Source organism: Carya illinoinensis, chromosome 1 (genome assembly GCF_018687715.1).
Source record: "Carya illinoinensis cultivar Pawnee chromosome 1, C.illinoinensisPawnee_v1, whole genome shotgun sequence".
NCBI lineage: Eukaryota > Viridiplantae > Streptophyta > Magnoliopsida > Fagales > Juglandaceae > Carya > Carya illinoinensis.
The window spans coordinates 26200093-26225696 of NC_056752.1; the positions used below are offsets into that span (position 1 = coordinate 26200093).

Below are 25604 nucleotides of genomic sequence, written 5' to 3' on the forward strand. Positions count from 1 at the left end.
GTAGACTCGGGGGCTTCTAATCACATGACGAATACTCCCACCGCTCTGTGTTATGTTCGGCCCTATGCTGGTTAATCTGCCATTCAGACTACCAATGGAAATTCTTTGCCAATAGCTGCTGTCGGAGATGCCTCTTCTAAATTCATTGATGTGTTTCTTGCTCCTCAACTTTCCATGAATCTTATTTCTGTTGGTCAATTAGTTGAAAACAATTGTTCTGTTAATTTTTCTGGTGATGGTTGTGTTGTGCAGGACCAGGTAATAGGGGAGCCAATCGCAAAGGGATCTAAAGTGGGGTGGTTGTTTCCACTATTTTTACCTCTTCTAGCAATTTCTCCAATATTGCCCTTTAGTGATCTCCGTATCATATATAAACTTTAATTGTTCAGTGATTTCTGTAGTCTAGCTAATTGTACAAGCCTACAAAGTTGACCATGGAGATTACATAAATTAAGGAAAGATGATTTTGTACAGCAAATCTGTCCATTCTAGCTAATTGGACAAGCCTACAAAGTTGACCATGGAGATTACGTAAATTAAGAAAAGATGAGTACAGCAAAGCTGTCCATTCTAACTAACTGTACAAGCCTACAAAGTTGACCATCGAGGTTTGCTTGCTGAGCTAGATTTTTCTGAGACTGATCCTATTTCTCTACATGCTGATAATACGAGTGCTATTCAGATCACGTCCAATCCTGTCTATCATGAGCGTACGAAGCATATTGAAGTCGACTGTCACTCTATCCGTGAAGCATTTGAAGCATGTGTTATCACTCTTTCACATGTATCTACTGAACTACAAATTGCTGATATCTTCACCAAAGCTCTCACTCGCCATCGACATTGCTTTTTAGGTAGCAAATTGATACTTGTTGATCAACCTGCATCAATTTGAAGGGGGCTGTCAATGGACAACTTTGTTCTACAAAATCATCTTTCCTTAATTTACGTAATCTCCATGGTCAACTTTGTAGGCTTGTACAGTTAGCTAGAATGGACAGCTTTGCTGTACTCATCTTTCCTTAATTTATGTAATTTTCATGGTCAACTTTGTAGGCTTGTACAGTTAGCTAGACTACAGAATTCACTAGGAAATTAAATTTTATATATGATACGGAGATCACTAAAAGGCGATGTTCAGCCATTCAAACTTATTCTAACATGTAATGGGTAGAGAGGATCCATTACCAACAATAACTTTGTCCGTACCAGTGTAAGGTTCCACCTTATCAAGTTTCGGAGGCCATGTGTGCGGATGCTCCCATATCAGTATACCAATATGCAATGTCATTGCTAATGGTGCAGTTGGCAAGAGCTTCAGCAAGGTTTGCATCAGATTTAATGTATCTATTTTTGCAATCCATGGCATAGTGTCCTTTTTCATGGCATATTTGACAACGAGGGGGACATTATAGTGCTGCTTGCTACGGTTTCCTCCCTTTGATTGTCCACCTTTATATTTGTTTTGATAGTTGTTTGCCCTTGCATTTCAATTTGAAGGTGCAGGAGAGGAATTTGCCACATACGCGGAGACACCACCTGCATTATGATCAAAAAGATCAAAGCTCTTTCCTTTAGGAACAATATCTTTGAAGCTTGGGATAGGAGTTAAGAGAGTTGAGTGGTGGAGAAAGTGAAAAATTCGTGGCCTAAGCCACGTAAATACCAGTGCACTTTATCAGTGTCTTCAACTGGACATCCCATTGCCGATAGTTGATCACAATGAGTTTTGAATACTCGAGAGTATTCAGAAACACTACGAGAGCCATTCTTCATGAGATGAAGTTCATCTTTGATTTGAAGTTCACGGACCTTAGATTTGTGGCTGAATGCAATCTCAAGAGAGTGCCAAAGACATCTTTTGATGTTGTAAGGCCAATAACAATAGAGAGTGCTTCCTCTGTGAGAGAGGAAAGAATGAGGCTCATGACTAGTTGGTCATTTTGCTTCCAAAGATTGTGGGCTGTGGGATCAGCGGTAGCAGAGGGCATTGGAGTTAACCCATCAATATATCCATAGAATTTTTGGCATTGGAGAAGGGGAACTATTTGCCAAAGGAGAAAGTTGGTGGATGATAGCTTGATTGTAACCATGTGAACCATGGTGTTGAAGGAGGGTAGAAGGAGAATTTTCGGAGGCCATAGAATCAAGTGGAGATTAATCCTGTAGTTCACCTAATACCATGTGAAGGTTTAAAACTAGTAGTGAAACCACAACAATTGCTTATGGCGCTGGGAGTTTTATTATATAGAAAAAATTTACAAGAGTAAAAGCTAAACAATAGTTGTACATGCTATATAAACAATGATATCTATACATTCTATAATTAGAACTAATCAACTCCTAAACTTTGTACAACGTCTGTAATGCCAATATTTGTCATGCTTTCATTTTCACAAAGTATACTTACCATATTGTTCTGATTTTGCATGCTCTGATTTTGGGAAAAATATTTGTATAACTGCTACTCTATTTGTTCTTGATTTCATGTTCAGTTTTGTTCAAATACTTACCATTTTGTTTGTTATTTAGAAACAGGTATTTTATGTCTTTGCATGCTTTGATTTGGCTCTACTAGTTTGTGATTCTGGTAATGTAAGTAGTTGATGACAAAACCATGCATATTCGGCAACATTTGGTGAATTTGCATTTCAGATTTTGCATGCTATGATTTAGTTCTACCTTCCTCCTTTAAAGCTTTTGGTGTTGATTTAGGCGTATTGAGTGGTGTGATGAGTGGGGTTAATTCACAAGTGTTGAGCCATGGGGCTCCATTGATATGGCAAGGTAATCCAAACCTTGATGGCCACCAAATATTTTGTGGTAGTTTTCACAAAAGGCAACTAGGGTACACGGTTTTGCAGCCATTCATGCAAGGCTCCTGTCTTATGCATGCTGTTAATTAAAAAAATTTGTCTGAGCCCGCAAATATTACACAGAGACTTTAGGGAACCGGATGGGAATGCTCTTGTTCATTTACCACATCCTCTTTTAATCCATGTATTAGAACATTCTCTTTTAATCCATATATTCTTGTCTCATTTCTGTTTTGACCAAACCTTGTGATATTTGCATGCTAATTTCCTGTTGTTTGGATTTTGGAAACTAATGATGCTGATTTTGCATGCTAAATTCCTCCTCTGACATACATGTGACAGTTCCATTTTATTCCTTTATATTCTGTTTTAATCCATATATTACCAAATGAACATGCTGTTTTTAAGGTTTTATTCATTTGAATGCTGCCCAGTTGTTTGGATTTTGTAAATTATATTTCTTGTGTAACTGCTGCTCAGTTTAGTAACATTGCTCAGTTTTTTGTTGGAAGCATTGTTGAGCTTGGATTCCACTTCTCTAACCCCCTCGATTGTGATGATGACAAATCTTAGTGGGGACACAGGATATTTGGCACACACCTCCACGGCATGATAACCCAAATGGCCAATAAGTAGTGACAACCAGTTGTTGCAGCCATGAGAGTGAGGGTGCCCAATTTCCTATATGTTACCATAGGGTTCCTGAGCCGCCAACCAAAATCACTTAGTAATATTGTTCTGAAGTGTCTAACATCTCTACCAACTGTTATGTGTCTACAATTTCTTAGAAATGGAATCACAAGACCATGGAAATATGTACTTCACCAGCCTCCTCACTTAGGAGCCTCAAATTGACCACATTTACGTTGGTCAAAGTCAACAATCTCCTATGAATTTGAATGACTCTCCACCCCCACCCCAAGTAGAGCCTTTGTCCTAAAAAAAATCAGCCAAGGGTGTGAACTTTACCCCGAAGAAGACAAGTTACTTATTTCAGCATGGCTGAATACTAACATTGATGCCACCTAGGGTATGGACCAAAAACACGAACTTTGGAAAAAAAATTAGTCAATACTTCAATGAGAAAAGAGAAACTACAAAGGAGCGGAGTGTTAGGTCCTTAATATATTGGTGGTCGGCCATTCAAAAAGCGACAAACAAATTTTGTGCTAAACTCACCCAAGTTGAAGCGTTGAATCAAAGTGGCATGACTGAGCAAGACAAGGTATAAGCATCCACTTGGTTATTCTGCTCTGATTTCACATCCATTTTTATGTGTTATGTTTATTTTATCTGTTGGGTGGTTAATTTTAATACACTTTTTTTCTTGAACTAGAAGTTTGACAAAGCGAAGATCATGTACCAATCCTTTGAGAAAACCTCATTTCAATTTGAGCATTGTTGGTACCTGTTGAAAGACCAACCAAAGTGGATTCAGCATTGCACAAAGGACGAGACAGTGAAGGTCAACAATGTCCCCGACCCCGACGAGTACCTCAGCAATTGCACCTGATTCAGTTGGTTGTACGAAGGCCGAGAATGTTGTGGACAATGATGTCATTGAATTGGAAAGGCCAATGGGAACGAAAGCTGATAAAGGAAAACGTAAGGGCCAAGGCAAGCCATCAAATAAGCTTGTGGATTTGAGAAAGAGAAACTAGAAATCGCCTGGAGGGAAATTGAAGAGAGAGCAATTGGAAAGAGGAGAGAATAATGTTGCTCGATGTGAATCTCTCGCCTGGAGTTCAATTTCCAGCAACTTCAAAGGGAGATCTTGGCGAGACGCAATGCCGAAGAAAACTAATTTAGTTTTTTATGTAACTTATTTATTATTGAGTAGGACATTTGTATAATTTGCTTGGCATTTTAATTGAGTGTTGAGACTGAGGTTGAGGGTTATTTTTAAACATTTGGCACATTTGTGTATTTTATACTTTTTACACTATCAAGTATTTATTCTAGCAGATTAAATATGTGGACAATCCGTTTTTCTAACATGGATAGAAACTATTGATTACTTTCAGCATTACAGATGTATAAACTATTACTATTAATGAAAATATTACAGTAATAATCAGCATGTTCTTGAAGAAAACATGTTTTTTGGAATGGAAATTGAAGAAACAGGAATACATAGTCACTACTAACGAGGAGAAAATATCCAAGAGAAAATTATCTTCTATTGTTGGGAATAAAATTGCCATTGATGTTTAATTAAATCTGCTTGGAGCTAATGATGTGCCGGTTGTCTCTAATTTCATGATATCGCTGAATGAAGTTGATAAATTCGCTTGTTGGATTGCACGACAATTCTAGAATATCATCATTAACTTGATCATACTCCATGTTCGGACCCTGACTATCATCACACTCATCCTCAATGATCATGTTCAAATACTTTCATTATATTTGTTAGCTCCCTAACTTTGAACATTTGTGAAAGTCCATGAACAATTGCAAATCATTGCTGAAGTACCCCAAATGTATGCTTGACATCTTTTCTTGCGGATTCTTGTGCTACAGCAAAATTTTTCTTCTTATTCCCTTGTGGAGATGGAATCATCTTCACAAACATTGACTACTTTGGATAAATACCATCTGTAAGGTAGTACCCCATAGTATAGTCAATGCCATGGATTGAGTACTTGACTAGAGGAGCATGCCCTTGACCAAGTCCCATGAAAATAAAATATCTTTCTAGCACATTAATATCGTTATGTAAACCGGACATACCAAAAAATACATGTCATATCCAAAGATAATATGAAACAACCACTTCTAAAATAATAGTTGGTTCACGGATAGGGGTGTACAAGAAACCGGAAAACCGGCCGTGACCGACTCAGACTGGCCGCCGGAGGCCGGAACCGGCCGAAACTGCCAAGGAACCGGTCGGCAGGGGGCAGCGTTTTAGCAAAACCGCCTATCGTCGGTTCGGTCGCGATTTGAGACCGGCTCAAACCGCTGAACCGGCCGATGTAATATTCCTCTTTTTTTTTTTAATTTTATCAATATGAAACGACGCCATTCCACTTAAGTTTAAGTAGAACGGCGTCGTTTTACTTTTAGGTCTGTGTTTTACACACAGATTAAACGACGCCGTTTGTTATTAAACCAAATGGCGTCGTTTTGTCTACAAGGTGAGTAAAAAAATTAGAACGGCGTCATCTGGTATTAAACCAAACGGTGCCGTTTAGATATAACCCATCGTCTTCTTCCTTTCTCCTTTCCGTTTCTACGTTTATAACCCTCTCTCCTCTGCAGCTCTCTCTCTCTCTCTACTCTCTCAGACGAACGACGCCGCCGGAGGGAAACCGAGAACCGACTGTAAACCGCCAGAGAACCGCCGGAGTCGATACGGCCGGTTGTTCTCCTCCCCGTTGACCGGTTACAGTCGATCCATCCACCGTTTTCCCTCTCATCGGTCGGCGGCGGTTCTGCCCAAAAACCGCGCCGAAGGGGTCGGTTTTCACCCCTAGTCACGGATGTAGTCAGAGTACATACCTTTCTAAACAGAGAGACAATTTTTCCACTTCCAATACATGCAATCAATGCTTTCCAACATTCCTAGGAATCCCCGTTGTCCACCAAGCACAAGTAATTGAGCAATATTATTGACATTTGGAGACCACAGATATTCATCTAAAAAAACACTTACGATTGTCTTCACAAATTTTTTGAGGCTCTCCATTACGGTGCTTTCTCCAATATGTATGTATTCATCCATAAAATCTCCAGTAACCCCATATCTTAGCATTCTAAGTGTTGTGGTTATCTTTTGCATAGAAAATAAATCAAGTCTTCCAACATTATCTCTTCTCTAGACAAAGCAGGGCTAAAAAGCCTCTACCTCATTTAGAATACAAAGAAATAGGGGACGAGTCATCCAAAATCTCATTCGAAATAGATTTGAGAGATATATTGGATTTTCTACCAGATAGTCGTGAAAAAGACGTTCATGCCCTTGAATATGATCATGATAAATAAACTTACGATGTTAGTGATTGCCACAATGCCTTGATGACTCTCCATTGGCCTCATCATTAAGAACAACATCCAACTCATTTTCAAAGGATAAGAATATGAGCAATTTGCGAAAGAATGAATGAGCCATTTGATGAAGGGAGTGGGAGATAAGGGGGGAATGTTGAATTTCTAGATCAAATTAAACTTGGGTTTCTAAGAATGTGCATGCAAGCAGGAGTATTTATACAAGAAAAGGTTACCGTTGTATAGGAAAAAAATGTTACTATTGGAGAAAGGACAAAAGATGTTACAATTGGAGAAAGGACAAAAGATGTTACCATTGGATAAATGATTAAAAGATGTTATTGTCCATACGCGGATAGGTATTACCGTTAGAAAAAAGGAAAAAAAATATTACCATCATACATACAGACAAAATCATATTAAAAAAATACCATCGCGTTGGAAAATGCACATATTAAAAAAATTATTATTTTTAATACCGATATAGGTTTGAAAACTATTACTATATCCGGGAAAAAAAACGTATAGGTATTTATAAAATTAGTAGAATGTGATATTTAAAAAGAAGATAATAAGACAAAAGACTTCATAGTTAAGAATGGAAATAAAAGTGAGAGAAAAAAGTATTAAAGAAATAATAGAAGAATATTATTCTAATAGAATAAAGAAATGATAGGGAATGTGATGTAGGGGGTTTTTTGAAGATGAGTAAAATTTAAGATAAAATTATAGAGTGTCATTTCTAGCTAAAATTTAGGAAAAACTTTAAGGAACCGGATGGAAATGCTCTTAAGGACACATTCCCTACAGTTTTCAGGATTATATGTGAATAGGAGGCATTAGTGGTGAACCCAATGGAGATGTCAGGTGGCTCATGTTGAGTACTGTGGAGTCTGGTCCACACCGCTTGAGCGAAGTCAAGCAAATTCAAACGCTCGATGTTAGCTCAACAATGAGCTCGAGCGGATGCGGAAGGAAATTCGCTCGACGCACGCTCGGCACGCCGCTCGAGCGAACATGCATTTTACACGGATCTAGGGTTTTTTCAGTCGTTTGACTATATATATGATTATTATATCATATGGTCGTACTGCAGAAACACTGTAGACGTATAGTGATTGATCCATCATTATAGTGTGATATTCCTCAATAATAAAATCCTCTGCAGCTCCCGTGGACATAGGCAATTTGCTGAACCACATAAATCTTGTGTTATGTGTGATTGTTTTTCTCATTCCATATTCTTTTCAATTTATTGTCATCGTTTTTCACAACAATTGGTATCAGAGCCAGGTTCGGGTCTGAGAAAAAACGATGATTGGATATGAATTGAAGGCATCGGTGATCGAGAAGTTTGATGGCACGGATTTTGGATACTGGAGGATGCAAATAGAGGACTACCTCTATGGGAAGAAACTTCATCTTCCACTGTTGGGAAAACAACCGGAAAAGATGGATGATGCTAATTGGAACCTGTTGGATCGGCAGGTTCTGGGGGTTATTCGATTAACCCTGTCGAGATCCGTTGCACACAACATCATCAAGGAGAAGACGACTGTGGATCTCATTGCGGCTTTGTCAGGTATGTATGAAAAGCTGTCAGCAAATAACAAGGTACATTTGATGATATTCAATTTGAAGATGGCAGATGGTACATCTATTGCACAACATCTGAATGATTTTAATACTATCACAAATCAATTGTCGTATGTTGAAATTGAATTTGATGATGAGATACATACACTGATACTATTGGTTTCACTGCCAAATAGTTGGGAAACCATGAGAATGGCTGTCAGTAATTATGCTGGTAAATCAAAATTGAAATATGATGATATTCGTGATTTGATTTAGGCTGAGGAGGTGCGCAGGAAAGATTCAGGCGAGACCTCGAGTTTGAGTTCAGCTCTAAATGTTGATTCTCGAGGGAGATCACAAGACAGGAACTTAAATAGAGAAAGATCAAAATCAAAGTACAGGGGCAAGAGCAAGTCGAGGCCTGGACAGCAAGCAACTTGCTGGAATTGTGGCAAAGCTGGCCACATAAAGAAGAACTGTGAAAATCCTAAGAAGACCGAGAATGATAGTGCTAATGTGGTAACTGAAGAAGTATAGGATGCACTATTGCTTGCAGTTCATAGTCCAGTTGATGACTGAATACTGAATTCAGGGGCTTCCTTCCATACATCTTCCCACCAGTAGCTAATGCGGAACTATGTTGCAGGTGATTTTGGGAAGGTGTATCTGGCTAATGGAGAGGCTTTGCACGTAGTGGGGATGGGAGACATTGATATTGCACTCCCTGGCAAAAACAAATGGACCTTACAAAAGGTCAGGCACATTCCTGAGTTGAAGAAGAACCTCATTTCTGTTGAGCAGCTCGATGAGTGTGGTCATTCAGTGGTGTTCTCAGATAGCACCTGGAAGGTCACAAAAGGGGCATTGGTACTCACTCGGAATAAGAAAACTGGTACACTATATATGACTACTGGTTTGATTGACACTATTGCTACTACCGTTGTAGAGAGCATAGCAGATTTGTGGTATTGCAGGCTTGGACATATGAGTCAAAATGATATGAAAGAACTTCTGTCTAAAGGCAAGCTACCATAACTGAAGTCAGTTGATCTCAGTATGTGTGAGAGTTGTGTTATAGGGAAACAAAAGAAGGTCAGCTTCTTGAAAAGTGGCAGGACGCCTAAGACAGGAAGACTGGATCTTGTGCACACAGATGTGTGGGGTCCTTCCCCAGTGGCATCTCTTGAAAGTTCTCGCTACTACGTCACGTTCATTGATGACCATAGTAGGAAGGTATGGGTTTATTTTTTGAAGTCTGACAATGGTGGTGAATATGTCGATGGTGGATTCAATGAGTATTGTGCAACTCTGGGTATCAGAATGGAGAAGACCATTCCTGGGACACCACAGCAAAATAGAGTTGCTGAACGTATAAACAGAACCATTAATGAGCGTGCTAGAAGCATGAGGTTGCACGCTGGACTACCACCCACTTTCTGGGCAGATGCAGTCAACACTGCCGTTTACTTGATAAACAGAGGGCCATCAGTTCCACTGGATTGTGGATTGCCTGAGGAGGTTTGGAGCGGGAAAGAGGTCAAATTTTCTCACCTTAAAACTTTTGGTTGTCTTTCTTATATGCTTATTGATTCTGATACTCGTAGTAAACGCTCGATGTTAGCTCGACAGTGAGCTTGAGCAGATGCGGAAGGAAGTTCGCTTGACGCGCGCTCGACATGCCGCTCAAGCGAACATGCATTTTACACGGATCTAGGGTTTTTTCCATCGTTTGACTATATATATGATTATTATATCATATGGCCGTAATGCAGAAACATTGTGGACGTACAGTGATTGATCCATCATTGTAGTGTGATATTCCTCAATAATAAAATCCTCTGCAGCTCCCGTGGACGTAGGTAATTTGTCGAACCACGTAAATCTTGTGTTGTGTGTGATTGTCTTTCTCGTTCCATATTCTTTTCAATTTATTGTCATCTTTTTTCACAACAGCTCAAATACAATGAAATGTGAACTTTATTAGGGCCAACCATGATTGGGAAATTGGCAGGTTTTCTGATTTTTTTGGCCTCTTGTACTCCATGAGGTTGAGGACTCAAGGAACTGATAAGATGTGGTGGGACCTGCTAGAAAAGGTACCTTTCTGTTCGTTCCTACTATAAGACCCCTATAAACCTGCAGAACAATCATTTTCCTCGGAAAAGCATTTGGAGAAATAAGGCACCACTAAAGGTGGTATTTTTCGCTTGGACAGCTTTTTTGGGCAAGATCTTGACTATGGACAACTTACAAAAATGCCGGGTGATTGTTATTAAATGTCGCTGTACGTGCAGAAGGAATGGTGAGACTGGCACTACGGATCATCTATGACTCCATTGGGAGGTTGCCACGGCATCATGGGATGATGTCTTTAGAAGACTCGAGCTAGCTTGGGTCATGCCTGCAAATGTGGTTGAGCTTCTGGCCAGCTGGAAAAATATTGGTGGTATTCCACAAATTACAGTTTTGTGGAAGATGGTTCCTATTTGTATTTTATGGTGTATATGGAAGGAACGAAATAAACGGAATTTTGAAGATAGGGAGTGCTCATTGGAGGAGATTTGACTGTTCTTTGTTAAAACTTTATTCCTATGGGCTAAAGCTGTCAATTTCAATGGCCTAAATTTTCATGATTTTCTTGTTTCTATTTCTTCCTCTTAACTAAGAGTTACCTCTTGTATACTCCCTATGAACTTGGGCTATACCTATTTTTATTAATATGATCTTTTACTTATCAAAAAAATATTATGAAATAAAATTGTTAGTATATGAAGTCATATAATACAGTCATCATTTTTAGTGCAACCAGACTCCAGAAATTTTTTTTCTTATCATAATTTTCAAGGTGTCAACCAGACATCGGAAAATCAGTAATTCTTCCAGACTCACAATTTTCATCATTTTACATTGAAGCAAATGCAGCCTCATGCCTCACTTTCAAAACCATCAAGAAAGAAAAAGAAGAAAAAAATTGGTGTGAAACAAGTTGTTAGAATGTTGACAAAGATGTGGACAGCATTTTGGGGAACCAGCAGAATGACAGCAATAGGCAAACAGGCAATACATGAAAGGGGAAGGAAGAATATTATATTGTATTCAAAAGCTAGATAGATAAAAGTATGGCTATATCAAGGTTATATGAACATTCCAAATAGAGTCAAATACCCATTTGGAATGTGTTAACTCCAGCACTTCTCAGATTCATGCAGCACAACACCTAATTTACGGGCACACACCCCCACATGAAAGCAAAAAAATATAAACATCAAAATCATCGGTTCTTGTTGACCATGAACTATGATTAAATTTACATGTATGAAGCTATGCTTTCCATAGGACCTGTGATCAATCAAAGTTACTCAATGGGTTGTGCCATCACTGGATCCTTGGTAAATTGACTCCTAGACACCTGAATACAACAGCATTCACACCCAAGAAAGCTGCTTTACTAGAACACCAATCTGGGACAAGGAAAACATAGACTTCAACCAACCAATGAAGTACTCTGTATGTGCAAACTGGCAGCCATTTAAATAGAAAAACATTTTACATGCAATAGATAAATGATGCAAACTGCAATGGCATCCAATTAAAGTTTCTACTATTAGAAACTTCCTCACTACAAAAGTAAGAACAAACGGCAAGATTTGGTTTTTAATCTTCACAGAAAACCCTTAACAGTTACTGGTAAAGTAACATAAAATTATAACTCACTTAATATTATACTAAATTCAAAAGGTTACGCTGAAATACTTTCACTATGATAATTCATAAAGCACATGATTTGTAGGTAAATGAGCATTAGATTTCTATCTAGTCAGTAGTTACCTCAATATTCGGTCATTAACAGGCAGGATTTTGTCCTTGAGGCGAATTTTTTTCACTGCATACTGTCTTCCATCTAATTTATTTTTGCACAACACAACATGACCAAAACCTCCATGACCTGTTTTTGCAAAGTTAAGACTCCCAAGTGTTGCAATATTAAAAGAAAAAAAGGCCAAGCCAATCAACAATAATAGTATATTTAAAACCTATGAAGAAAACAACCTCCAAAAGAAAAATAATCAGCGAGGTTTGGTGGAAACTGATCTATCAAACAAGGGATTGAGAAAGTAACTAGTATCCAATAAAATAGCAGTTTCAAATTAGAGTCAAGCAGTTAACCTTTTACAGATACTAACAACCTATAGATGAGGAACCATTCAAGTTTTCCTTTAATGATGAGCGGTGAAACTTCCACTTTAAGCAACTCAATCCAGTATCTTTCCATCTATTGTTCCTATGATTGTATAGAATCTCTCAGCAGTGTCTACAAGACATACAGTCTCTTCTCTCACAAACACAAGAGGAATTAGCCCAAAAGCTAATGCTGGTTGCAGATCTTGAGAGGATCATTCTATTATAAGAGACTTCGTGGCAGCAAAAGTCTAAAGCATTATGGTTGAAGGAAGGAGACCGAAGCACAAAGTTTTTTCAAAGGGTAGCCAACTCTCACAGGAGATCCAACAACATTGAGATGCTGAAAATTGATGGGGTTAATTGTACGGATGAGCATTTGATTAATAATCATGTAGTTGGTTTTCCGAACAGCTACTAACTGAGCAAGAGGGCTGGCGGCCTAAGCTTGATGGGTTAGTTTTTTATTCTATTGGGCATATGGATGGTAACCGCTTGAAGAGGCATTTTGAGGAGATTGAGGTTTTCAATGTGGTGAGGAAAATGGCTAAAGACAAGGCTCTGAATCCTGATGGGTTTTCTATGGGTTTCTTTCAAACATGTTAGGATGTATTAAAAGATGATCTCATGAAGGTGTTACAGGAATTCCATTCAGTTGGAAAATTTGAGAAAAGCCTAAACGTCACTTTTCTTACTTTGATACCAAAGAAGGTTGGGGCTGCAGAGATTAAGGAGTTCCGACCCATTAGTCTAGTAAATTGGGTATACAAGATTCTTTCTAAGGTACTTGCAAATCGCCTTAGCGAGGTAGTGGGAAAGATAATCTCAAAGCCTCAAAATGCTTTCGTAAAAGATAGATTTTAGATGCAGTTCTCATTGCAAATGAATGTCTGGATAGTAGATTGAAGGTTGGCAATGCAGAGATTATATATAAGTTAGACATGGAGAAGGCATATGACTATGTTAACTAGGATTTCCTTCTTGACCTTCTAGGGAGGTGTGGTTTTGAAGAGAAATGGCGATCATGGATTTGTTGGTGTATATCTACGGTAAAATTTTCAGTTCTAATAAATGGAAGTCCAACAAGTTTTTCAATATCACACGAGGTCTAAGACAAGGAGATTTTCTGCCACTGTCCCCTTTTACACTTTGTTATTGTGATGGAGGCTTTGAACAGAATGACCTCGGCTATGGTCTCCAATGGGCATGTGACTGGTTAGTCAATTGGATCCCCGAGAGGGAGATTTATTAATATTTCTCATTTATTGTTTGCAAATGACATTCTTATCTTCTGTGAGACAGACCATAACCAGGTTCGAGTATTGACGGCTCTCCTACTTAGTTTTGAAGCAATTTCGAGGTTGAAAGTGAACTTGGACAAATCAAAGATAGTGTCTGTTGGAAGTGTCCAGCATCTAAGACAGCTGGCTAATACTCAAGGGTGTAAGATTGCCTCACTCCCTATGACATACTTGGCCTTCCGTTGGGGGCCACCTCGAGAGCAACTTCTATATGGGATATAGTGGTTGAGGAGGTAGGAAGCATGCTGGAAGAGAATGTACCTGTCAAAAGGTGGTAGGATTACCCTGATAACGAATAATACATTATCTAACCTACCGACCTATTTCTTTTCCTTGTTCCCCATCCCAGCAAGCATGGCGCTTCGTATTGAGAAACTATAAAGAGACTTCTTGTGGGGTGAAATAGACAGGGAATTTAAATTCCACCTAGTCATGTGGGTGAAGGTATGTATTCCTCTCTCTAATGGTGGTTTGGGCATTAGAAATATGAGAATCTTTAATCGAGCATTAATTGGAAAATGATTGTAGAGATACCATAAAGAACCAGAAATCATATGAAAGTTGGTGATTGAGAGCAAATATAATGGCTTATAGGGGGATGGTGTACCAACGAAGTGAGAGAGGTATATGGAGTGGGGTTGTGGAAACATATAAGAGGATGGGGGGTCTTCTCTCGCCACTCAAGATTATGCTTAGGAGATGGGGTCAAGCTCAAATTCTGGTATGACTCTTGGTGTGGTAATGGTGCTCTAAAGGATCTATTTCCTACACTTTTAAGGGTTGCAAATGCCAAAGATGTTTTAGTGGTGGACATCATGGTGATAGCAAGGGAACAAATCCAGTGGAAAATCAATTTTAGTTGGGCAGCAAATGATTGGGAGCTTTGCAGCCTTTTTAGTCTTTTGTACTCACTCAAACCGAATAACCAACCTACTGATTTATTGTGGTGGATACCTACAAGTAAAGGTGTGTTCTCTGTTTCCTTCTTCTATAAGTCTCTTTCACATGAGCTCCCTATTCAGTTTTCTTGGAAAAGACTTCGAAGACATAAGGTGCCTCTCAAAGCAACATTTTTTGTGTGAACCGCTTCCTTGGGTAAGATCCTCATAATGGATAATTTGAGGAAATGAAGATTGATCATTACAGATTGGTGTTACATGTGTAGAAATGAGGGTGAATCTATGGACATCTTCTATTACACTATGAAGTAGCTCGAGGGTTATGGAACGAGATATTTAGTAGACTAGAGTTGGGTTGGGTTATGCCTAAGACTGTAGTGGCGGTTTTGGCCAGCTAGACAGATCTAAGAAGCAATCAACAAATCAAGGCTACACGGAAGATGATTCATATATGCACCATGTGGTGTGTGTGGCAGGAGACAATGGACGTTCGAGGACAAAGAGATCGATGGAGGAACTTAAAAGCTTTCTTTTTTAGAACACTTTGTACTTGGGTCATTGCCATTAATTTTAATGGTCATGATGTCCATGATTTCCTTGTATCTATTGTCCCAATGTAGTTAGGGCATTCTTTGTACTACACATAGCTTTGCCTATTCTTTTATTATATTTACTTATCAAAAAACAAAAAAGAGATTGTGATACCCCATATAATAAGGATAAAGGTAGGTGGTGTATGGGATCCCACATGCTTGGGAATGAAAAGTTCTTGCTCTTTATAAGGTTCTAATGGGACTCCAATTGTATCATTGACTAGTTCTTTTAGAGTATAGGTCATGTGGTTTGAGCCTCCATTGAGGCATTACAAGAACATACCCTAACAATGATACCCATTCATAAGGACCTAAGAAAAATTCAAGCCACATATAGGCTTATATTCCAAAAGGACCAATCAAGATTGTACTTGGAAGCATTTTGGAATCATTATAAATCCAAGGAACTCTCTTGCAAATTGCTCTCAATTTTTTTATTCCTTGGACCCGCCATATTTAGCCTTTTCCTTCTTATATAAAAAGACCACTCTTGCATACTTCTCATGTTATTACTATACCCGCTTCATGTATTTGTAGTAAATTTTTACTCTTAAGAAAAATATTTAGGGATCTCATCTCATCTCATATAATCATTACAATTTTTTCAAACTTCCACACAACATATAATAAACAATTCAACTTTTTCAAATCACAAAACAAAAATAATATTAAAAAATTATATTATAACTATATTTTATTCAACTTTCAACAAAATATCTCATCTAATCTCATCTCATCCGAATTACGTAACCAAACGAGACCTTATTTGTTGTTGGAGCGAGATCTATCCCCACCAATGCAACTCTCTGAGAATAGCGGGTGTTGAAGAGGTCATCTCCTTTCATCCACCACCACCATTTTCACCCAAAAAAAAAAAAAAGAAAAAAAACCTCCAGTGCAAGAGAAGGGAAACAGCAAAGCAAAACACAAAGGAGAGCTTCCTGATCACAACAATTATACTGTTCATTTTCACTACACCCCAAATAGTAGTGAATGTTCTCTAAAGATTGCCACCACTTTTGGTTTGCCCATGAACCCCAAATCCCTGGGACATTGAAGAGGAGCATTCTAGATCACTAAACAACACAAAGCCAGATCTCCTATCACACTCATTATGAATACTAGATAAATGGGTAAGTTAAACTGAAAATTAAATGTTTAGAGATCAAGAATCATTAAAGCCATCAAACACAAAAGAACTCAGTCGTAGTGTTCTTTCTTTTTTTTTTTTTAAATAAACAATATAAAGAAAAAAAAAGTTTAATATCAAATGAAACCCACATTCAAACGGAAGCAATTGCACCACCTCAAGTGGCTGTAAATTAAGTTAAAACTACATGAAACATGTATATGCATTTACCGAGGGGTTTTAGCTCCTCAAAGTCACTGAGAAAGCGAGAGCTTGGGAGGGATGTGCTTGGATCTTCAAAATCAGTGGTGGGTTTCCAAAATTGAGATATTCTCGATGAAACCTAAGCAAAATTATTGAAACAAAAGAACAACATGAATCAGATTTTGAAGCTGAGTTCTAGTTGCATGAAACAAATTTAAATAATGGGATAACTGACCATCTGTTTTTGGAAAACATGATCAAATGTTTTGTTAAAAATTGAAGATGGTTTTGAAGCCAAATCTCGGGCCCATTCTGAAATGATCTGAAAGCCAAATTAACAAAGATCAGGCTCTGTATGACGACGTATCAAACTTTGATAACTTCAACCACACACCCCTTGACTGTACAATTCTGTGGTTATTTGTGGCAAAGCTTCATCCAATGGCCCTCTAGAAGCACAAGCGAGGTGAAGTAGATGAACCTAATGTAAAAGACATACAGACAAATTAGGATTCACTCTAAACAGGACAAAAGGAAAGGCAGAAATTAAAATTTACCATTATTAGATCACGTTCAAACATTTGAGATTCTTGGTCATTACCCACAGAAGCAGAAGGAAGCGACCCTGAAGCCTCACTGCCAAATTCACCATCATCATCTTCTGTTGTCTTCTCCATTTCCATAAACTGTTTTTTTTAGGTATGTCATAAGCATAAACTTAAATTATGTATGTTCAGGTAACAAAAAACTTACACATATATATCTCCCATACAGCAAGAAGAACGTCCAAAACTATGTATGTTCAGGTAACAAAAAACTTACATGTATATATCTCCCATACAGCAATAAGAACATCCAAAATTTCTTATAAAATTGAAACTCATTCTTTATCCACCAAAGGAGTAATCCCCTTTCACAACCTTTGCATATTAATTTATCCCCACCCCACCCCACCCAAACACCCCCAAAACAGTATGCATGTAAAAAATAAACTGACATAACCTTGGGAATGAGTACATTCCACTTCTGGTAAGAGAACATTTTACCTATAAAGAAAAACAGAAAAACTAAGTACACAGTATGCATGTAAGAAGCCCCTACTAAAATCATTACTTACCAGGTCCAAACATGGCAATTTAAAAAAAGTCAAGCATCTAATCTTGTAAGACTACACAACCCTCAGTTAGGTCCAACATTACTTACGTCTCTCTCATCATCAATAGCATCACCAGCCAATTCCTCCTCTGGAGACCCACTTGAATCAGATGATGATATGCTCTTATTGCTATATTCAGTCTCTTCATCAAGGGTATCCAACTTGGCAGTAGGAAGAGGCAATAAACCTTGCTTTGTATCCTGTATTTTCGATGGCTTTAGATTCTTATCAAGTCCCTTTTGCTGATAGTCATATCCAAGTTTTGAGCCCTCTAATGTATGGGGTTGCACTGAAGAGTTCAGCCCACTTTTTTCGTCCATTTCAAATCCCCAATTCCATGACTCTCCAGAGCCACTGAAGAGGTCCATAAAACCATAAACAAAAGGTCCCCTATTGTTACTTGAAGCTGTGATTTCCTTCTGTAAGAATTCGCCACCGCCATCCATGGTTGAGCATGCAACCTTCTATAAAAAATGGATCAAACAGATAATATTGCATTAAACACAGCCAACTGTAAAAAATAATAATAGATAACTCAGAAAGCTATTGCCTTGACTTTGTCCATGTCAACTAGCAATTCAAAATGGTACATTGTTGTGTTCATTTGTGAACGGGACGCTTGGAAGGGAAACCACCCCCCCCACTCCCCCCCCCCCCACAAAAAAAAAAAAAAAAAAAGTCTGAACAAATTTGAAGAAGGAACACGTGAGAATCAAACAGTCAAATCCAGAAATGGCAGATGATGAGGTTGGTATTGGAACTAAGCAGCAATGAATAATGGCACACGTAATTCCTATCAGATCCAAAACAAGTTAATCTAAGAAAATGACCAGCAAACAAAACAATTTGGAAAAAAAAAAAAAAAAAACACCATCAATAGTCTATATATACTATATAATTTTCAAAACAAAAACATTGCTATCATGAAGCCAGATCATCCACTATCTCATTTTATTATCATTAAATGAAAATGATTCCTATAAAGCCACATCGTACCTCCTATTATATTATGTTAAGAGGGCTGCTAGGACCACAAAGGGATCCAACAAACTCACGTCATCTAAGTTATTACCTTTTATTTTCACTTTTTCTGTTTTTCATCTTTACCCCTACATTCCACCCCACCCTGAATGTCCCTCCCCACTCCAATTCCCAACACCCCAGGCCCAAGCTCATGCTATCTCTGTCGACGGTGTCAACACCGACATCGCTACCAGCCCAATTCCGCACTGCCAGTTATTTTATTGACACATACCCATCTCTTATTCTCTCTCTCTCTCTCTCTCTCTCTCTCTCTCTCTCTCTCTCTCTCTCTCTCTCCCAATTCAACCACTCCTAATTCTCAGACCCATCTGATCTATTTGCCTCTGAGCTCATCAACAGTTCCTAAAAGGTTATTCTTTTTCTTTCCCAGATTTTAGTTTTTTTTTTTTTTATGAAAAATAAAGTGATTTTTTGGAGGGTAGGTGAATTTGCTTTGGATCCAAAGATTTGTGGATAGCGTGAAATTCCTAGCTTCATTGTTGGCAATCTAGCTTCGAGAATGATGGCTCCACAGTCAGTAATATTGAATCAGAAAGATATGGTTGCAGAGACAGAGTAGGAAAATTGCTGACTTTTCCAAACCTTCAATATTTTATTGATTGGGGACCTAAGAAAGGAAGGGAAAAAAAGGGGGGGGGGGGGGGGGGAAGACCTCCGCTTGGCAAAACCCAATTAAACTCTCGTAGCTTATTTTTCTTGCTTAGCCACAACTTTCTGGATAGCCAAACAGCGGATCAAAGATTCCAAAAAACATCAACCTTTAGACCTTTCTAAATTATTGAGAAATGCAAAATAATATGGCGAATGGCGGCGGTGGGGAGATGGTACAGTGCCGATGGGGTTGGTGGTATGGAAATGTAGGGGGATGCAAGGCTTAGGGGGCCTCTGTTCCATGGGGAGAGGAGACATGGGGCTTGGGGGAGAAATTGACAATAAAAATAAAAATAAAAATAAAAAATAAAAAATGAAAGATGACGTGGCACAATACCATGTCAGTTTGTGGGATCCCTTTGTTTCTCTAGTAGTTTTCTATTGTTAAATGAAAAATAAACCACTATGTATTATAGATACTGAGAAAGAATATAGAGACATGACTGAATTCTTTATCTGATGATATTACAGAAAAAGCTGGGTTCACAAAGATGGGGTATGTTTGGTTATAGAAAGTTTTGAGAATGTTTTTGAGATGTATTGTTTATTGAGTTTTGGGAAAGGAGAGAAAATTTGGAATAAAATTATTTTTAATTTTGTATTGGGGTTTGTGAAAGTGGACAGATAGAGTTGAAAAGATATTTGAATATAATTTTTTATGAGCAGTCTTTGTTTTGGTATTTGTAAAAATGGTTTTAATTTGTGTTTGGGTAATGATTGGGTAAAAAGTTGAAAAGTTGAAGTAGTGTATTTTTTTTTAGATTTAAAGATGTTTGCTTTGAAAAATCTTGGGTGACTAAACAAGGCGCCATGGAATCCTCAACTGTTTTCTTTATTTTTTGTAGTGTATGTTATAAAATGAATCTAAAACATTTTATGCATCTTTAAAATATTTAAATGTATTTAAATAGGTTAAAATAAACATTTTAAACATATAGATATTATTTTTAATTAAATATCTTAGATTATTCCTGCGCATTGCATGGGTCTGTGACTATGTGCAATTAAAAACAAAAACAATGAACACTCCTAATGTGTTAGATAAATAAGTATTTAACATTAGATTGATAAAAAGTTACTTATCAAAAAGCAAATTCATAAAAAGTTGAAACCCTAATAATGATTAAATTTAATAACTTACAGATTCATGTGATTGACCAACTGGAACAGTTTCAGATAGGAATTCTTGAGCGGCCTCCACTAAATTGAAAATCATCACCCGTCCTTCTCGAGCATTAGTGTTTGCCTGAGATAAATCCATAATAAAATAAACTTCAGTAGGTAAAAACAACTCAAGCACTCATATAGGATATCTCCTAACCTCATCCTCCACCCCTTTGTTTAAGGGAAGAAAATACCATTTGGTCCAAACACAATTGGCCATAACAACCATGTCACTCCAGACAAATAATTACCTGCTGACTTGCCACGTGTGCAGACATAAAACAGCAATCTAATCAAAATTTCATGTCTCATTTTGTTTCATTTCAATTGATGAAACACTGATATTTTGGGGAATATATGTTTATAAATTTGCAATCACCTCGCTGCCGCTATTGTGGCAGCTCATAAGCCAATAGCAGCTCACAAGTCGCAGCCTGAGAAGTATATACACCTATATTTGCACGCACCTGGACCTTGTGTCCGGTAATTGACTTAAATAGTAAGTAAATTGAAAAAAGTTCACTTAGAAAGAAACTTGAACTATTTTAACAGCAACAGAATTCTTGATAAGCATAAGATTATATGAAAGCAGGAAAAATGTCAACTCATACCTGATCAGAGAGGAGAGCCAGAAGCTTATCAGCATCGCTCTTTGACAAACCATTCTCTGGAGTTATCTGCAACTTTGGACACTTGTAAGGATACCCAGGTAAGCACCTAATAAACAGGAAAAAAAAAAATCAATTACAAGGAACATGATTTGATTTTTGATGGAAACAAAACAGGGTATAACCTTACTAACCTAACTAAAAGAAGAGCAGAAACATTTAGATCCTCATAACCCATGTCCTTTGAGTAAGGCCTGCACAAATTTCATGTAAAACTGAATGAAATTATGAAAGAAATATTATAGCTCATTATTGAGACTGATGCAACATCAGAATGGCAGAAACCTGAGCTTAAGTATTATTTGAGGAGGTGATCCAGGAATTATTTTGCAGTCCTCTTGAAATATTGCACACCTAAACATCACAGTAAGATGGCAAGGTACAATCCAAGTGTTAGCTACCATGGTCACTGACAAACTTGAATGCATGTGGTTACTATCGAAGTAAATTGAGCCAGTAATGACCCATATACAAGTACATATTTAATAATTGCTTCCGTGGTCAAGTGAGACATCTTCCCTCCTAATAAAGGGTGGATCTTGTGTTCAACCTGTGCCATGTAATTTCTAAAGATGGGACGCATTAACATTACAAACAAGATGGGAGGATTTGTTTGAGCCTCTCTATGACCACTATTAAAAAGGAAAATAGTTGGCATAGAAAACATAGGATTTAAGAACAAAACACCCAATAATGTAATATCTCCAGATCTTGAACTTAAAAGCCTCATAGTACAATAAGCAAGAAACGTACAGGATGTGTGCAAATTATGTAATTGAAAGACCATTACGCTTCTTCCTAGGGCTAGCTGCATTATATCAAGTTGTTCACAACATAAGTTTTGACTAATATTACTGAAATTCAACAAGAGAGGGTTTATTTTCATCATCTATTTGTACATAGGACGATTTCATGAGAATACAATGTTTTATTTATTTCTGTTGTTCTAATATATTCTTTGCTAATTAATTGTTTTATCCTTAGTATCAGCTATAACTGCATTGATTAAAAGTCTAAAAAAAAATTATACAATGAACGTACAGAAAACTTCCGATTCCTAGTCTTCATCCACAGCATCATGTCCACCTCATAATTACCAAATTGCAAGGAATGCAATAAAATGTAAAAATAAGAAATAGATCCAATTTCCCAATCATGAACAGCTCTATTGAAATAAACATTCCACAAAAGGAACCCACTAGAACAATCTAGCAACTCAAACACCGAAGCCTCCTTATTAAGAGCCAATTGAAAAAGAGAGGGAAATGTGGTCTTTAGGGCTGAATCACCACACCATATAAGTCATGCCAAAAGTTGATCCTCACACCATCACCAACCTCGAATTTAACAAACCGAGTAAAATCCTCCCATCCATTTCTAATATACTTCCACAAACCAACACCATGCACACTTCTCACTTCATTTGAACACCAACCCCCTTACAAACTCCCATATTTCAAATAAATAATAGTCTTAAAAAAGACTCCCCGTCTTGGCGTGCTAGCTAGATTAAAAGTTTTTTTATCAGTAGACACATTTTATTGATAGAATAGGCATAGTTCAACTACACGGGATATATACAAGAGCAACACCTAGTCATGATTGTCTAGTGATACAAGGAAGCCACGGATGTTAAGACCATTGAAATCTATTACAATCGACCAATGGAATAAACTATTAAAAAATAAAGTTCTAAGGTCTTTCACCAGCCTCAAAATCTTTCAAACTTCTTTTTTTATATGCACCAGGTATTTGGAACAAAATCCTAATTAATACCAATTGTGACAAGCCCTCGACAAGATATTTCCCATAAGTACACCTCGAGTAATTTAAGGGGGAATTCCCTCAATCCGATAGCTCCTAGAAGTTGTTTGCACCCAACGGTTCAAAGTTTAGACTTGGAGGGAGCATAGCACCAAGACCAAGGCTCTTACCATTTGAGCCAACTTCTAGGCGTTTAAAACTTCTTGCATTCCTTTCATTCCAAGACACCATTATATACAAATGGGGGCTATATTCCATATTGCTGAAATTTTCAAGTTACCACTTAATCATATCAAACTTGCTAATTTTGGATGGACAACTCAAATCTAGAGAACCCGGGTTACTTCGCAAATTAGACATGGGGAAAGGCTATGATCAAGTAAACTGGAAGTTCCCACTTTATTGCAAGATGTGGTTTTGAGGAGAAATAGCAAAAATGGGTAGAGTTTTGCATCTCTACAGCTTGATTCTCAATCTGGGTGAATGGCTCTCCGGTGGGTTTCTTTGACTCCTCCCGTGATTTGAGATAGGGAGACCCGCTCTCTCCTTTACTTTTTTTATTCGTCATGGAAGCTTTTCATAAGATGATTGTGGGTCTTGTTGAATGTAGCTTTCTCTATGGTTTTTTAGTAGGGAATGCTAATTACGGTTCAATTGATATTTTTCACCTACTTTTTGCTAATGATACTCTTACCTTCTGTTGAGCAAATTTTGGGCATATCCAATCTTTGAGGGCTCTACTCCTTAGTTTTGAAGTTGTCTCGAGCTTGAGAGTTAATCTCTCAAAGTTTGAATTGGTGCAGGTGGGGTTGTCCTTGAAGCGGAAAATTTAGCCTCTATTGGGATGTAAGGTATCATCTTTACCTATATAGTATGTTGGCTGACTATTAGGAACTCCCTTTAGATCAAAAAGGATGCAGCAATAGCTTATCTCTTGGTCTTTTCTAGTGGCTCCCCTCAGTGAAATGTAGAATTCATTAGGGCAACCCGACTAGGAGATGGAGACCATCACAAAGTTCTATGAGGCATTGTATTCTGTAAGCACGACAGAGGATACCATAGATAAGATGAGTTGGAACCCCTCCAGGAAAGGTAAATCCATGGTCAGATTGTTTTACCAAGTTCTAACGAGCCCTAGAATGACTATGTTCCCATGGAAGAGTATATGGCAGACAAATGCTCCTTCAAAAGTAGTTTTTTTCATATGGATAACATCTCTGTATAAGATCCTCACCACAGATAATTTAAGGAAACATCAGGTAATGGTGGGAATAGTGTTGTATGTGTAAGAAGAATGGTGAATCAATAGATCATTTGTTTTTGTACAGCAAGGTGGTCGGGACAATGTGGGATGATTTTTTTTCGCTAGAGTTGGATTGTTATGGGTCGTGCCTCGTAGACTAGCGAATTTCTTTGCAAGCTAGAGAGGCCGAGGCAACTCACAAGTGACAACGATCTGGAGAATGGTTCCCATATATTTGTTGTGTATTTGGCAGAAGAGAAATGATAAAAGCTTCTAAGACTGTGAGAGAACAATGGATGAGCTTAAAGTTTTCTTTTTTAAAACTTTATTCTTATGTTGTTTCTTTTTTTTCTTTTGTTTGGGGGGGGGGGGGGGGGGGGGGGGGGGCACTATTGTTTGTAATGGGCTAAATGTCCATGATCTTATACTTTTGATTGTAAACTCTAATTAGATTATTCTCATGTATATTCCATGTGTACTTGAGCTTTGCCTACTTCTATGAATAAAAATTATTGATTACCTATCAAAAAAGTATCCAACTTGCTAGGAACTCAACTACCCTTTTTGGCACCACTCAGGCCTCGTTTCATTACGCAAATGAGATGATATAAGATGAGATAAAAGTTCAAAGTTGAATAAAATACTGTTATAATATAATTTTTTTAATATTATTTTTGTTTTGAGATTTGAAAAAATTGAATTATTTATTATATTTTGTATGGAAATCTAGGAATGTTATAATGATTATATGAGATAAGATGAAATAGTTTGAACTGTGTAACCAAACCAAGACTGAATCTAGTCCAACTCTAGCAAAGAAACCGTAGCATAGGATCGTGGCAACCTCGCAAAGAAGAAGTAAATGATTCACCAACTTCTAGACAGATTAATATTTGATGGCTTGTGTTAGCGTGTAAGTCAATACCTACAATTGTAGAGCTTTTTTGGTCATCACCTTTTTGGTATATTTTGATTGAACCATCTACTTTAATTTGATTATGGCTCTCAAATATCATAGATGTGTATATATACTAAAGCACAAGAGAATTGTTATGTTTAAGGCCTTGTTTGGGTAACAATGTATTCTCAAATATTCTCAAAACTTCTTATAATTTACTTCCCAAGTATCACTCAAACACAAAACATTTTTCAATTTTAAATGTTCAACTTTTTCATCTAATCATTACCTAATCATTATCTAAACACAAAACTCAATACAACTTTC

The 25604-nt window shown here is 37.6% G+C and overlaps 1 protein-coding gene across 4 annotated transcripts in view; it reads right to left on the bottom strand.

Moving 5' to 3' along the window:
* LOC122314154 (eIF-2-alpha kinase GCN2) overlaps window positions 1-25604 on the bottom strand; it is a 67861-nt gene that overhangs the window by 39350 nt on the left and 2907 nt on the right. For 3 of the 4 annotated variants that reach the window (XM_043129576.1, XM_043129568.1, XM_043129590.1), the window contains 10 exons: window positions 21658-21726; window positions 21507-21566; window positions 21316-21421; window positions 20682-20786; window positions 17893-18309; window positions 17247-17375; window positions 17084-17170; window positions 16925-17011; window positions 16717-16828; window positions 12213-12330 (listed from right to left, as the gene is read on the bottom strand). In XM_043129576.1, coding sequence (XP_042985510.1) covers window positions 12213-12330; window positions 16717-16828; window positions 16925-17011; window positions 17084-17170; window positions 17247-17375; window positions 17893-18309; window positions 20682-20786; window positions 21316-21421; window positions 21507-21566; window positions 21658-21726 — 1290 coding nt within the window. The remainder of the gene's footprint in view (window positions 1-12212; window positions 12331-16716; window positions 16829-16924; window positions 17012-17083; window positions 17171-17246; window positions 17376-17892; window positions 18310-20681; window positions 20787-21315; window positions 21422-21506; window positions 21567-21657; window positions 21727-25604) is intronic. The other variant, XM_043129582.1, reaches the window with a different exon arrangement.